Below are 13,734 nucleotides of genomic sequence, written 5' to 3'. Positions count from 1 at the left end.
CTAGTAATTTCATGAAAAGTCTAAAAACAATAAGGGGAATTCCTGCCCCACCTCCTCCATATGACATTGCATTCCCTATGAAAAGTAAATAACTATGAAATATATTTGGATGATGCCAAAACAAATTGCAAAAATAAAAATGTTGCCTGATCATCAATGCTCAGTGTTTTCCTCCTGCAGGAGATGAGAACTGCAGCAGGTGTCTGAACTCTAACTGAGCTGCTCTACTGTTACTGCAGCCTTCACTGGTAAGATCCTCAGAGAAGACTTAGTGTAAAAGTATGGACAGACTTTCTCAGTGAAAGTGTGTATGACAGTGTGTAGATGTATGTTATAATCAGGGTCAGAGAATGACAGCTCTCCTCTGTCCCAGTCCAGCTGCACTCTGATCCTCTGGGGTTTCTGCGTCACTGTGAGGAGAGTGGGGAGCTGGGATGGAGAGAGAGCTTTATATTTGCCGTTATAATTATACACACACCAGACTCCACTGTGTAAAATCAGTCCCTTCCTTTGACTAGACTCTGTCTCCACTCCTAGGAGCCAGTCATCACTGTCCCCAACCTCCACATCCCAGAAGTGTGTCCCTGAGTTAAAGCCCTCAGAGCCCAAGAAACAGGGATACATATCAAATCTCTCTGGGTTATCAGGACGCTGCTGTCTCTCAGTACTGTATCTCACACTGGTCAGATCCTCAGACAGGATGAGTTGTGGGTTTGCAGTGTTGGGATCCAGAGTCACAGGAGCTGCAGAGAAAGAGAGAGAACACACACCTGAGAATTCAGTTGTACTGATGATGTTGAGAATAATGATGATGGTTGTGATTACTATCAGTCTTCAATATAAGTTAAAGCATAGTAAATTCCTTACTTCTTTACAATCATCTGTGGCTCAGTAGAACTTAATAGGGGTGATGAATGAATGTGTGTATCAAAAATGATTCCTAGGGCCCTATCTTGCACCCAGCGCAATTGACATTGTCACCAACGCATGTATCATTCCTATCTTGCACCCGGCGCACAGCGGGATTTTCCCTCCAGAGGCGCGCGTCGAAACGAACTTGCGCCGTCTTGGGCGGGGGCGGAATAGAGAAGGCGTTTCTCAGGCGCAAGTGGTATTTTGCAGTTTCAAAACAACACTGTGCGCTGTGCACTGTTGACCAGAAAAAAGCTAGTCTAATGTCAGAGGCGCAATGTGTAAAGTCTGTGGCGGGTTTTCAGAACGCTATTTTAAGGACGCGTGCTTGGCTGCCCAGTAGCCTACACTTTACTTCTCTCGTCTACACAAGAGATTTAAACCAATTTTTTGGCAAGCCATATATAATTACAAGGAAAATAAAGTATTTACCACATGAGGAAATCATTGTGATATCCATATCCAAGATATTTAAAAAATAGGCATACACGTAGCGTACACATTGACCCAAATGATTCAGGTTAATTGTAATGGCAGTGTTGTACCCGATTCAGCACCCTCCGCGGCAGATGCACCCCCTCGATATTTAGTCTTGTGAAACGCTGTGTCAAATACATTCAACTTGCTCAAAGGAAAATTAAGTTAATTAATTTTGTAGTCATGGCTGGGGTAGGCTATATATTTCCACAGAACAAAAAGGTGTTCTTTTGCATTCGCTATTATACGAGGTTTTTGGAAGAAAAACATTGGTTGTTTGTACTCTTTAGAACAGTTCTAAAGACTGTAATCACTTGTGTTCTCTTCCATCTCTTTCAAAAATAATGAAATCGTAGTATAGTATTTTTCCCTGCGTTTGTTTAGGCGAACTGCTTTCCTTTCCGATCAAGCGAGTCGAGTGGTGCGCGCTCCCTCGAGGGGGTGCATCTGCCGCGGAGGGTGCTGAAACACAGGCGTTCTGGGAGAATTCTGGGAGAAGTATGGGTTCCCTGGCGTCCTTGGCGCTATAGACTGCACCCATATTGACATACGTGCCCCCCCAGTGTTTTACACAACATTGCCATGAATCATGGATGTGTCAATGACATAAATGAGGATAGATTAGAGGACTTTAGAAGACGTGAGGTTGAACTGCATGTGCCGATGGGTGCAATATTATTACCATGCATACATAACCTAGTGATTCAGTGAGGGTGAAGCCAAAACATCGGAAAGTATGTTTTTGTGACTTTTATTTCAAATATGTTGCCACCAAAAAAACGAATGCTTTTAACTGAAAAAATACAAACGAGAAATGAAAAGTGGAAACATTTCTCGAAACAAGCATGGGAAAATATTGCCGTGATTGTTTCTGGTAACACACGTTCTGGTGGCCTCACGGTCTTCCTCCAAGTAATTCCTCCATTATAATAACAAGCCGCTATGGAATATGCGCTCCTCGCTCTTAAAGGGTATGTGAGATGACGCTCTGATTGGTTTATTGCATATTACGCCCAAACCACACCTATGGCTGAGTAACCTCCTTTGGACCAACCCATTTGACATTTGCGCTGGGCGCAAGTGGGTTTTTTCCGCCGTTATAATAGCAAATGCGCCATAGAGCCGCCCACACAGCTACTTGCGTTTGGCGCTGTCCTACTTGCGTTTCTGATCGTTAAAATAGGGCCCCTAGTGTTAATTGGTGATACGAAACATTTCTTTCAGTTTCTACTGCTCCCCAGTACACCAGCCTTCAGTCAATGATAAGATGTCACATGGGCTGCACCAGCATGAACTTTTAAGATAATTAGACTCCATGGGCCCTATCTTGCACCCAGCGCAATTGACATTGTCACCGACGCATGTATCATTCCTATCTTGCACCCGGCGCACAGCGCGATTCTCCCTCCAGAGGCGCGCTTCGAAATGAACTTGCGTCGACATGGGCGGGGGCGGAACAGAGAAGGCGTTTCTCTGGCGCAAGTGGTATTTTGCAGTTTCAAAACAACGCCGTGCGCCGTGCGCCATTGACCAAAAAAAAGCTGGTCTAATGTGAGGCGCAATGTCTAAAGTCTGTAACGCGTATTCAGAACGCTATTTTAAGGGCGCATGTGCTTGCCCGCACAGTATAGGACCTGTAGGCTACACTTTACTTCTGTCGTCTTCACGAGAGATTTACACCAATTGTTTGGCAAGCCATATATAATTACAAGGAAAATAAAGTATTTACCACATGAGGAAATCATTGTGATATCCGTATCCAAGACATTTAAAAACTAGGCATACATCTAGCGTACACAATTGACCCAAATGATTCAGGTTAATTGAAGCTGCGTGACATTTGATTTATTGTATGGCTTTGTTGCATTTATTTAATGCCAGTATTATTATAAATCTTGTAAACTCATCTCTGTGTATGTGGACTTTATTTATGTACCTTGGGTTTGGTCAGCTGGTGCACTGGCTTGGGTGCCGATTTCCATGCCCCCAAATCCCTGCACGCTCTCAGGCGTGAGGGTAGACGTGGCGATGTCCTCTGGTGCCGTCAGATCCTGGGTCGAGGCAGATCCACCTCCCGTGAAGGCACGAGAACGTGTGTGACCTTCCAGCTTGGATGTCCCACGTCTCCGGACGTCATTATAGCGTTTTCGGCAACGTTTTCGGGTGCCCCGTTGCAGAAACAATCACGGCAATATCTTGACTTTGCTTACTTTTGGAGGGTTTCTCGCATCCCCATATATATCTATCTCCCGGCTTTTTACAAAGCCATACAATAAATCAAATGTCACGCAGCTTCAATTAACCTGAATCATTTGGGTCAATGTGTAGGCTACATGTATGCTTATTTTTAAAATATCTTGGATATGGATATCACAATGATTTCCTCAAGTGGTCAATACTTTATTTTCCTTGTAATTATATATGGCTTGCCAAAAAATTGGTGTAAATCTCACGTCGGTCTCCTCGGCTGTGAACTTCTCCGGTCTTCCACCAGGTAATTCCGCCATCAAAATAACAAGCCGCTATGGACTATGCGCTTCTCGCTCTTAAAGGGAATTTGAAATGACGCTCGGATTGGTTTATTGCATATTACGCCCAAACCACACCTATGGCTGAGTAACCTCCTTTGGACCAACCCTTTTGACACTTGCGCTGGACGCAAGTGTGTTTTTTCCGCCGTTAAAATAGCAACTGCGCCATAGAGCCGCCCACACAGCTACTTGCGCTTGGCGCCGTCCTACTTGCGTTTCTGATCGGCAAGATAGGGCCCCATGTGTGTAAAATTTAGTGGACATAAAAAGTCTGTGTAAGATTTGTTAAGATCCCTGCGATCTGCGAGACAATTTGTATTGTGATCCCTGCATGTGTTGTGTTTTGCTACGTATTTCCCTCTGTTTGCTTAAGTCGCCTTGTTGTTGTTGTGCTCTGTGATCAGGCCATGTGCGTTCTGTTTTTGTTCGCAGACTTCGCCCTCTGCTTTATCCCGGACATTCCTGTCACTCACCGTTTTCCCATTTTGCCCGTGATTGTTTGCCTGATTGTTTCTCCTGTGCGTTGTTAATTCCCCTTAATGTTTTCACCTATGTATTGCTCTGTTCCCAATTCATTTTGCTGAAATGTTTTCACCTGTGTAAATTCTCTGTGCCCCATCTTATCGCTGTTTTTTTTGCCTGAAATGTTTTCACCTTTGTATTTCTGCTCCCCCTTCTATATATTGATCTGTCCCTCTGTAGGTCGCTGTCGGATCGTTATTCATTGTCGATGCAAATCTATGTCTGAACCCTGTATTTTTCCCGAGTACCTGTGGTATCGTATAGGATTTTCTGATTCGGGATCTTCTGTGTTTTTGCCTTTGGAATTCTGTTTGCCTGTAATCTCTATCTATTGGACTTTCTGATATTTGCTCTTCTGTGTTTTGCCGTTTTGGAATTGTGATTTTGCCTTTTTTGAATTTTGTTGCTAGTTCTGTTTTGAAGAAAAATAAATCTACAAGTGTTTTTTGAGATCTGGTCTTCAATTGGGTCCTTACCGCGTGAGAAAGCCTAACAAGATTGTTTTAGAGGTGTAGACTACAGGAAAATGTCCTCATACCCAAGTCCCACACAGACATTCACTTTACCCTGTAGCCACCTGTTCTCTCTCCCGTCTCTAGCTACACTGATGATGAAGCCCCTGTTATGGTCTTGAGTTGATCAAAGGGCCTGCATGTCACACCAGAGGCAGGATTAGAGAGTATGAGGAGGTTTGATCACCACTCCAGTTTCCAGCACTGGACTCACTCCTGGAACTCCATACTGAAGATCAACATGATGGAAAAAAAGGATAAAAGCCTCCACCTACATGGGATGGGAGTCAGCTGATCTCTCTGCTGTGTGGCCTCATGTAAAACCTGCTGAACAGCAAAGAGCTCAGCCTGCAGCTCAGAATGTCTGTGGCGACACTATACCTTAGAGTTTAGATTAATGCGGAGCCCACAGAGACGTGATGGTGAGGAGACAGAGAGGAGAAGAACACTGAGCAGAAATTAAGAGGTGTGTGTGTGTGTGTTCACGCGCAACAGACTCACTGTATTGAACAATCTCTTGCATCTTCTCCCAGACTCTGAACTTCAGGTTGCCCAGGTGCTTTCCCACATTGATCAGAGTTCCTGAAACCCTCTCTGGATTCTTCAGTGTGTACTGGGCTCTGGAATAACATTCAGGAGTCAGTGCTGCTGTGGGTTCGGGTTCAGAACCACAGAGAAGAAAATTACAAGAGGCAGATCACTCACCTCTCCACTGTGCTCTTGCAGTTCTGTGAAATAAAAAGAGATGGTTTATGCGTGTGTGTGCGCGCGTGTGCATGTGTGTGCGTGTAAGTTGTGTAAGTTTGGATATTTCTCTTCTTCATCTCATCATAATCAAAAGGTTTACTCTGTAGACTAGTTGCTCATAGAATTGCTAAGCTTGGCAAACCCAATACAATTACCGAAACACTGATTGGTAGCAGAGAGTGCAGCTGCTAAACTCATTCCAATACCTATTTCAAATGACACTGTGTCACGCCTAATATCAGAAATCAGTTTGGGTCCTATTTTCAAAGAGAACTACCGCTACCGTTCATTCGTCTGGGTTCGGGATCCATTTCTCTGCTCAGCAGATGAGCTGTCATTAGACATGCAAGAACAGCTTATTGAGCTGAAGAGTTACTGTAGACTTAATCATCTGTTTACCACATAATCAGATGTTGGTGTCAGAGGTTCACTAACAAAGATAAAGCATGGGCCCTACCTGCAGGAATGTGATGTCATCAGCTTCCATCTCCTCCTCTATGGCTCTGATTGTGTCTGAAAGTGATGAGATCTCTCTGCTCATCTTCTCAATCTTTTTCTTCATCATCTGACTCTTCTGCTCCTCTTCCTCCCTCAGTGCAGCTAGCCTGGCTGCCTCTTCATCTCGTAGAAACTGGTGAAGGTTCTCAAACTCCTTCTTGATCTGCCCCTCTGTGTGTTGGGCCTGGACCTGTAATACCACATTTCATCACACAAAGGTATCTTAGCAAATAAATTATATTAGTTTCTGTTATAGGTAGTGTTGTTTTAAAATAAACAATCCATAACTCTTACTCTTATGTGTTGGGCAGTTTTATCACTGGTAGTTTTAACTTGTTTAAAATCGTCCAGCTTCTTCTGTAAGGGCTGCAGTTTGATCTTCAGTTCTTCCTGGTATGAACATGAACATATTATTTAGGTATTGAAAACAGTGACTGTCATCTCTTCTCTATGTGTGTGTGTGTGTGTGTGTGTGTGTGTGTGTGTGTGTGTGTGTGTGTGTGTGTGTGTGTGTGTGTGTGTGTATATAAAGTGAGAGATAGAGATAGAGAGAGGGAGAGAGGTTGTTAAATGCCCATCATTCATGTTCAAACATTTGTTTATAAATACATTATTAAGAGCTTATGATTATTTTATGATTTGTTTAAAAAGCTACATTTTGAATGAAGTATAACCAATTACTGTGCAAAAGTCAAACACAGTCTAAAATGGTCACACAATGTATTCAGTTTATTTTGATATATTGATCGAGGTGATTTTAATTGTGTTCAAAACAATATAATACGTTTATACAGTAGGTACAGATTACATTTCGTGTTCTCATTTTTTGATTCACTAGATCATCCATCTGGATGCTAGATTCAGAACATTAATTATAGCCATATGTGGTTTGGTAGTTCGTCGTGATCCATTACATGTCTCAGCTCACCACAGTGGTAATAGTGCTTTGACATATATTTTGTAGATATTATTATAATTAACTGTGAAGTGTATTGTGGTTTGAACACAGTGGAGTGATACTGTTATAACGATGCTTCACCACTATGCCAAGGGAATCCAAATCATTCATGAAACAATTTTGCGTTGTTCTTAATCATAAAAGCTTTTTGTGAAATTCTAACATGCTGATAGGATGGGAATATCATATATAACATTTATACCTATAATGAAAGTTACTTTCAGTCATACCAGTACAAGTAGGTACAGACTTATGACTTATGGAGAGGAGGTCATGCAAGAAGGTGAAGTGGTAAAGAAGAAAGATGAGATAAGAAACATGATCACACCTAGTGGTTTGGGGTGAACACTTCAGCAACTACACGAGTATCTGCTGAGGTGAAGTTTCGCCAAGAAAATCCATAGGGTTGTCCAACGTCATTAACCATTTGAAAACAACAATGACCACTAATCTTACCTTACGCTCAAGTGCTGCTTCACTGATAGGACTGAAGTTGTGGTTCTTGTGGAGTTTTGAGTCTCGACACACCAAACACGCAAGCTGTTTGTCATCTTCACAGAAAAGCTTGAGTTCAGAACGGTGCAGACTGCAGAATGGTTCTCTATGACTTCTCTGTTGCTGGAAAGTCTCACACAGGTTCTTTAGAATCAGGTTTACAGGATAAATATCCTTTGAGCACTTTCTCCTGCAGACTGGACATTCGCTTGATCCTTTGGTTTCCCAGAACTTATGCAGGCAGGTGTTACAGATGCTGTGAGTACAGGTCAGAAAAACAGGATCCTTGTAGATATTGTAGCACACAGGACAGGAGAAATCATCTTCTGAAAAGGATTTGGATGCCATTTTGTCTGGTAATTGCAAATATTCTACAGTTATGCCTGCCAGTCTCTGCTTTCACTTTCAATTATCGGAAAACTTGAGTCAATCTGAACCAGAAAATGAACTGAAATTAAACGAGACAAGACTCCAAGACAATATTCCAGTCTTCACGGCTACTGTTTCCTGTTTATGATCCTTTCCTATACAGACAGCATATGCTCTGTTAGGACGATGTGTCAAATGGAACTGAACAGCAACATGTCTCCCAAGTTCACTTCCTCATTCAGGTGAGGAGTTTATGAGGGAGGAGCTCAGATAAAGTCATAAAGGCTTCTGGTTGGACAGTGCTGCAGCTGTTTCCTTGTTGGAACTGGTAGTGTAGTTAGTTAACCATTTCTACACATTCACTCTTAGGTTGTCAAAACTGATCTTCCTCGTTTACTGAGCAAATCTAATTTAATTAGGAGTATTTATTTGACAAAGACAGACCAGAATCTCATCTAAGTGGATTTTCTGACTGAAAATAATTTTCAGATTTTGTCAGTGTACCAAACAGCATTGTATGTGAAAACAATGGTAAAAGACCTAGATGTAAGTGTGGCTACGTGTCTGCCAGTGAGCCGCACACCAAGCAGATTGTGGGCAGTGTATCACTACGTCTGTCCAGCACAACTTCCTCTCCATTCATAGCAGAAAGCCTTGTTGCTCAGCAACCATGGTGGATATGACAGAGATGGTTAAAAACACAACACACCACACCACAACACAACACAACACAACACAACACAACACAACACAACACAACACAACACAACACAACACAACACAACACAACACACCCTTCTTCATCATCAGCTAGAGAGGGAGCACCAGAGGCCCCCCACCTGCTCAGCCTCCACACCTGCAGAAAATATCTGGACACTGGCAGGTGAATAAAACCATTTTTTTTTTAGCATTCTTTGGATTCTTTGTCCTCCGAGAACTGCTCTAGGCAGACATTGCATGCACTTTGAACACACGTGAGAAAAATGGGATGCTTGAAGATTTCACAGCACACAGGACAGGAGAAGTCAGTTTCTGAGAGAGACTTCATTGCCATTTTGCCACACTTTTACTTTGATGAGACAGAGGAATTGTGTCAGTCTCTAGACAGACCAACCTCATGGACTTTAAACCTACAGTGCTTATATGCTTGTAAACTTGCTTAAAATGTAACTCATAATATCATTTTTTCCTCACAGCCGAATTTAAAATGTAAAATAAAGTAGAGGCCAAGCAGCAGCAGCCTGTTAAGGTGAATCAGAGTGTGGAGCAGTCCTCTGGCAAGGAAGCAATAAGGTGATTCTTCTAAATTTCAGGATCATTTTTTATACTTCTCATGCAGTTCTCACTGCAAAGAAGTGAATTTCATTTTGTTTAATTTTATTTTGCATTGTGCTTTACAAAACAAACCAACAGACAACTCAACAAGATTAATTGCATTAAAATAGTATGCTGATGATTTATACGCACTATAAAATACAACATATCAGTCCAATTAGTAGGCTCAAGCTAATACAGCAGACACAATGCTGAAATAAAGCATGTTAAATATAGCATTTTTTTTTTGATGCATGAAAAATAAAGTATTGGTTATGAATTAATTTCCATTTCATTAAAAATCTAATAAAAATAGGGACCTTTCTCAGCCATTATGTTATTTCAAAGAGTTACCTCGTTAGTCCACAAGAGGGCACTCCAACACAAGCTGAGCGAAGTGAGCTCTGGTAAAGTCATGTCTATGCTTTAGAATGTGTCCATGTATTGTGAAAGAAAGATAACTTCATAGACTTTCGATCGTGACTTTTAATTTAATTAAACCAACTACATATCCAGCAAAGCCATGAAATGCCACAATAAGAAATCTGTCCCCTTCTCTCTCTCTCTGATACACATTGACCCTCATTCTCAACAGCAGTTGGGAAGACTTTCAGAAGGATTTCAGAAGGAACTCCACTTCGGTGGATTTAGGAAAACATTTGCCATTCTCCGTAGTTTTTTCTTCTGCGATTTCTTCTGAACTTCAGAAGACTTTCAGAACGGGAAATAGCAGTCGTAACTCTTTCGGAATCTTCTCAAATGCGATTCCACGGGGCCCTCTTGTGGTTATTTGAGGAATCGCGTTGAGGAATGATGTTTGAAAAAACTCTGTGGGTTAGGCTAAAAGGGTTAGGCTAACGGTTGAATTTGTGAGAACCCGTTGGTGATTGCGTTCACGTCAACTATACAGACAACCTTGGATTAAAATAATTATAATAATAATAAATACGAGAATATATGTATCGTAAACAATTACGTTTCACATTTATAGTCATGATTCTACGAGGTAGTATTTATTGTTACACTAGGTCTCTATTGCTCGTAGCTAGACTGTTCTCTTCCTTGTACGTCACTTTGTACAAAGGCGTCTGCAAAATGACTGAATGTGAATGTTAATGTACACGAACACTGCAAATGTAAGTGAATAAATAAATTAACACTAAGCCCAATCTCTAAGAACTGTCACATGCACTTACTGCATTTTATACGCGTACTCGTGACCAGTCTTCACACTTATGGTGGCTATTTTGGCTGACAGCACTGACTGCATTTTATACTCCTACTCGTGACCTGTCTTACACTTATGGTAGCCATTTTTCGATTTAAAAAAAAAAAAAAAAGTGACTTCTTAAATGTGTTTTACGGAGTTCGGAAGTTCAACGTAAGAAAACGTTATTACCCACCTTATTAATAAACACCTGTTACGAGTTGCTTTCGTGTGGATTTGGGAAATTCCGATAGCCACTTGGCTATGGCTGCGTGCCCTAATAAGGAGCTGGCGGGGCGTGTATGTATGCAAATCCACTTTCACGAGAACGCGCATCAATCTAAGAAACTAATCAGAAGGAACACAGCTGAGAAGACTTCCGCTGCTTATGAACGCATTTTCAAGCGTGCGGGAATGCAGCGGAGGCGTTTCCCTTACGCTGTTTTTGCGAAGTCGTGTAAGAAACATTTCTGAAGAATTACAGAAAAAGATCGAGAATGAGGGCCATTGTGTTAATCTTAATTTGTCTAATGGAACACAGAATCAGGCTTACAACATTTATTTTCCGACAACATGGAATATCCTGGATCTGAATTCATGTGCATGTTACCTTACGCTCAAGTGCTGCTTCACTGATGGGACTGAAGATGTGGTTTTGAGTCTCGAAACACCAAACACACAAGCTGTTTGTCATCTTCACAGAAAAGCTTGAGTTCTGAACGGTGCTGTCACATCTGCACTGAACTCTGCTGTGGCCACACCCCCTTTCTTGACCTTCAACCCACACACCTTCGCTACAGCCTCAGTCTTCATTCACAATCACAATCAGTACTGATCTCACACAACTGGCACCCACCTTCCAAATCACTTGATTACTGATGCCACGCACCTGTCACCCACTCCATATTATCTCCTCAATCCCTTTACGCCGGACTCACACGTACACGTTGGAATGCGTTGAGCTGTCAAGGTTGACGGATCCCCGTTCACTTTGAATGGGGTGTCGTCATCCTTTGCTGAACTGAATTGTGGCTCTGTTCAGTTCGGCAAAGGATGACGTCACCCCATTCAAAGTGAATGGGGATCCGTCAACGGCTCAACGCATTACTCCTTATACACCGGTCACACCTATGCGTTGGAATTCGTTGATGCGTCAGGGTTAACGGATCCCCATTCACATCCTTTGCCGAACTGAATTGTGACTCCGTTCAGTTCGGCAAAAGGATGACGTCACCCCATTCAAAGTGAATGGGGATCCGTTAACCCTGACGCATCAACGCATTCCAACGCATAGGTGTGACCGGTGTGTTAGTTCTGGTCCCGAGCTCCGTCATTGTCGGGTCCAGTGTTTCCGTGTTCTCCACGACTTCCAGGTCATCCAGTCTTAGTTTACTCCTGCGCTCCTGCGACGTTAAGTTTCTATAGTCCACGACTCCCAGGTTGTTCTGTGTTAGAGTTTATTCTTAGTTATCCCCCCTTTTGTGCGTTGTAGTTTCATCCCAGTTATCCCCAGTCAAACTTTTGAGTGTCATCGTTTTTGGACTGTATCCCCTCTGCGTTCCCGTTTGGGCTTTGTTTCTCCTGTGCTATTGTATCCAGCATTGCTTTTGTGTTTCCCCCCCCCCCCACCTGTACCCCAGTTTTGGCTGGTTTCAATAAACTCCCACATTCCTTCAATCTCTGTCATCCAACGTTCTGTGACAGGGGCAGACTACAGAATGGATCTCTCTGACTGTGAGGTGAACTCCTTTACCAATTATGCAGAGGATAGCTCAAGAGAACGCAGAAGACATAACTTGAACACACTCAAACACATTTAACTTCATTTTTATGGGGAATGTTAATACCTAATATGGATCCCTGTATCAAACTTTGCACACATGAATTCCCCACATCAATCATGACAAAAAATGAAACGGCACACACATGCCCGTCCACACACACACTCACTGTGAAGGAACGAGGCGGCAACCCCACGTTTTGGGGTGTGGGCGACGAGTTGGTGGAGAAGTGCAGTGCAGGAGATGGTGGCTTTTTATATACAAAAATATTGTATTTGTTTAATAGGGGGACTCTGCGGTAACAGGTGCCCACACAAAATAAATAAACATAAATCCAAAACATACAAAGTACTTAAGGTACTAACTAACACAAAACGCAGAACTAGGCACATTCATGGCACAAATACTAGGGACAAAAACTTGGCATTGTCCACGCATCTAAACACTGTATACCCAATTCTGACTTATCCTCACATCAGGGCCCTGTTCGGCCTAGAACTGAAGCTAATGCCGAATTCTTCTCCTTGCCCCTTTTGCTTAATCTTGTCTTAGTCTTAACCCTAGCACTTGCAAGTGTAAGGGCCAAGGGCTGAGATCTTTCCCCTATGAAATGAGACGCCACTAGGTTTCGGGTACGTCATGCGTGACTGTATGAGCTATGAAACTAGCAATGAAAAAGTCTAATGAAGAACATGGTTGCAAATATATATGTATACAACTGTGTAGAGCACGAAACAAGACTGTCGTCATTTTTAAATTAATTAAAAATACTTACATGTAGTGTAGGTAGCATGATAGCTGGCAAGCTACCATATAAGCCAATGGAGTGGTGGTATACGCGCTAATTGTATCCTAAAACTACCGTTTGAAAGCTTCAGTTAAGACCGACAATTCTATGCATCGCTCGTGTAGTATATTTCAGATCAAACCGCGTCATTATAAACATATAAAAAGTTGTGTAGATAGCTTTATTCATGTAAAATATTCCTCGCTTCAAGCAGCCATGTTTTTGAAAATTGAAAATTCCCGAGCTGGTTTCGCGGTGTGCTCTGGGATAGCCCTTGGAGGACCAAGGTAGCTCTCCGATCATCTCAAAAACGAAGGCCATACACCCCTTAATCTTACCCCTTAATCTTGATCAAGTTGGGTATTGAGACACCACTAGCTCTCAAATGAACGCGCAATTTCAAGGGTAAGGGGTAAGATAAGGGGTAAGGGGAAGTATTGAGATTGGGCCTAAGTTAATCAATCTATCTTGCTAAATGAGAAAATCTAGCTCGCTAAATGAGAACAGGCTATACCGGTCTACCAACGGGTGATAAACGCCTTAAACATGAAGCTATCAGCTAAATTGCGCGTGCAAGTCCTGCTTCAAAAGGCAGGAAAGGTCGATCACCAAAACCATGATTTT

The 13,734-nt window shown here is 42.3% G+C and overlaps 1 protein-coding gene across 1 annotated transcript; it reads right to left on the bottom strand.

Annotated features, from left to right (window-relative positions):
• Nucleotides 1–210: 210 nt before the first annotated feature.
• LOC308366130 (nuclear factor 7, brain-like) lies at nt 211–8,000 on the bottom strand (the record flags this gene model as incomplete). The annotated part of the gene is made up of 6 exons (XM_080839766.1): nt 211–743; nt 5,456–5,574; nt 5,660–5,682; nt 6,159–6,389; nt 6,494–6,589; nt 7,614–8,000. The coding sequence occupies 6 exons, from the start codon at nt 7,998–8,000 to the stop codon at nt 211–213; spliced, it is 1,389 nt and encodes a 462-aa protein (XP_080695892.1).
• Nucleotides 8,001–13,734: the final 5,734 nt, after the last annotated feature.

The sequence above is a fragment of the Sprattus sprattus genome (assembly GCF_963457725.1).
Source record: "Sprattus sprattus genome assembly, chromosome: 5".
Lineage (NCBI taxonomy): Eukaryota > Metazoa > Chordata > Actinopteri > Clupeiformes > Clupeidae > Sprattus > Sprattus sprattus.
This window is presented reverse-complemented; position numbering and strand designations above follow the sequence as displayed.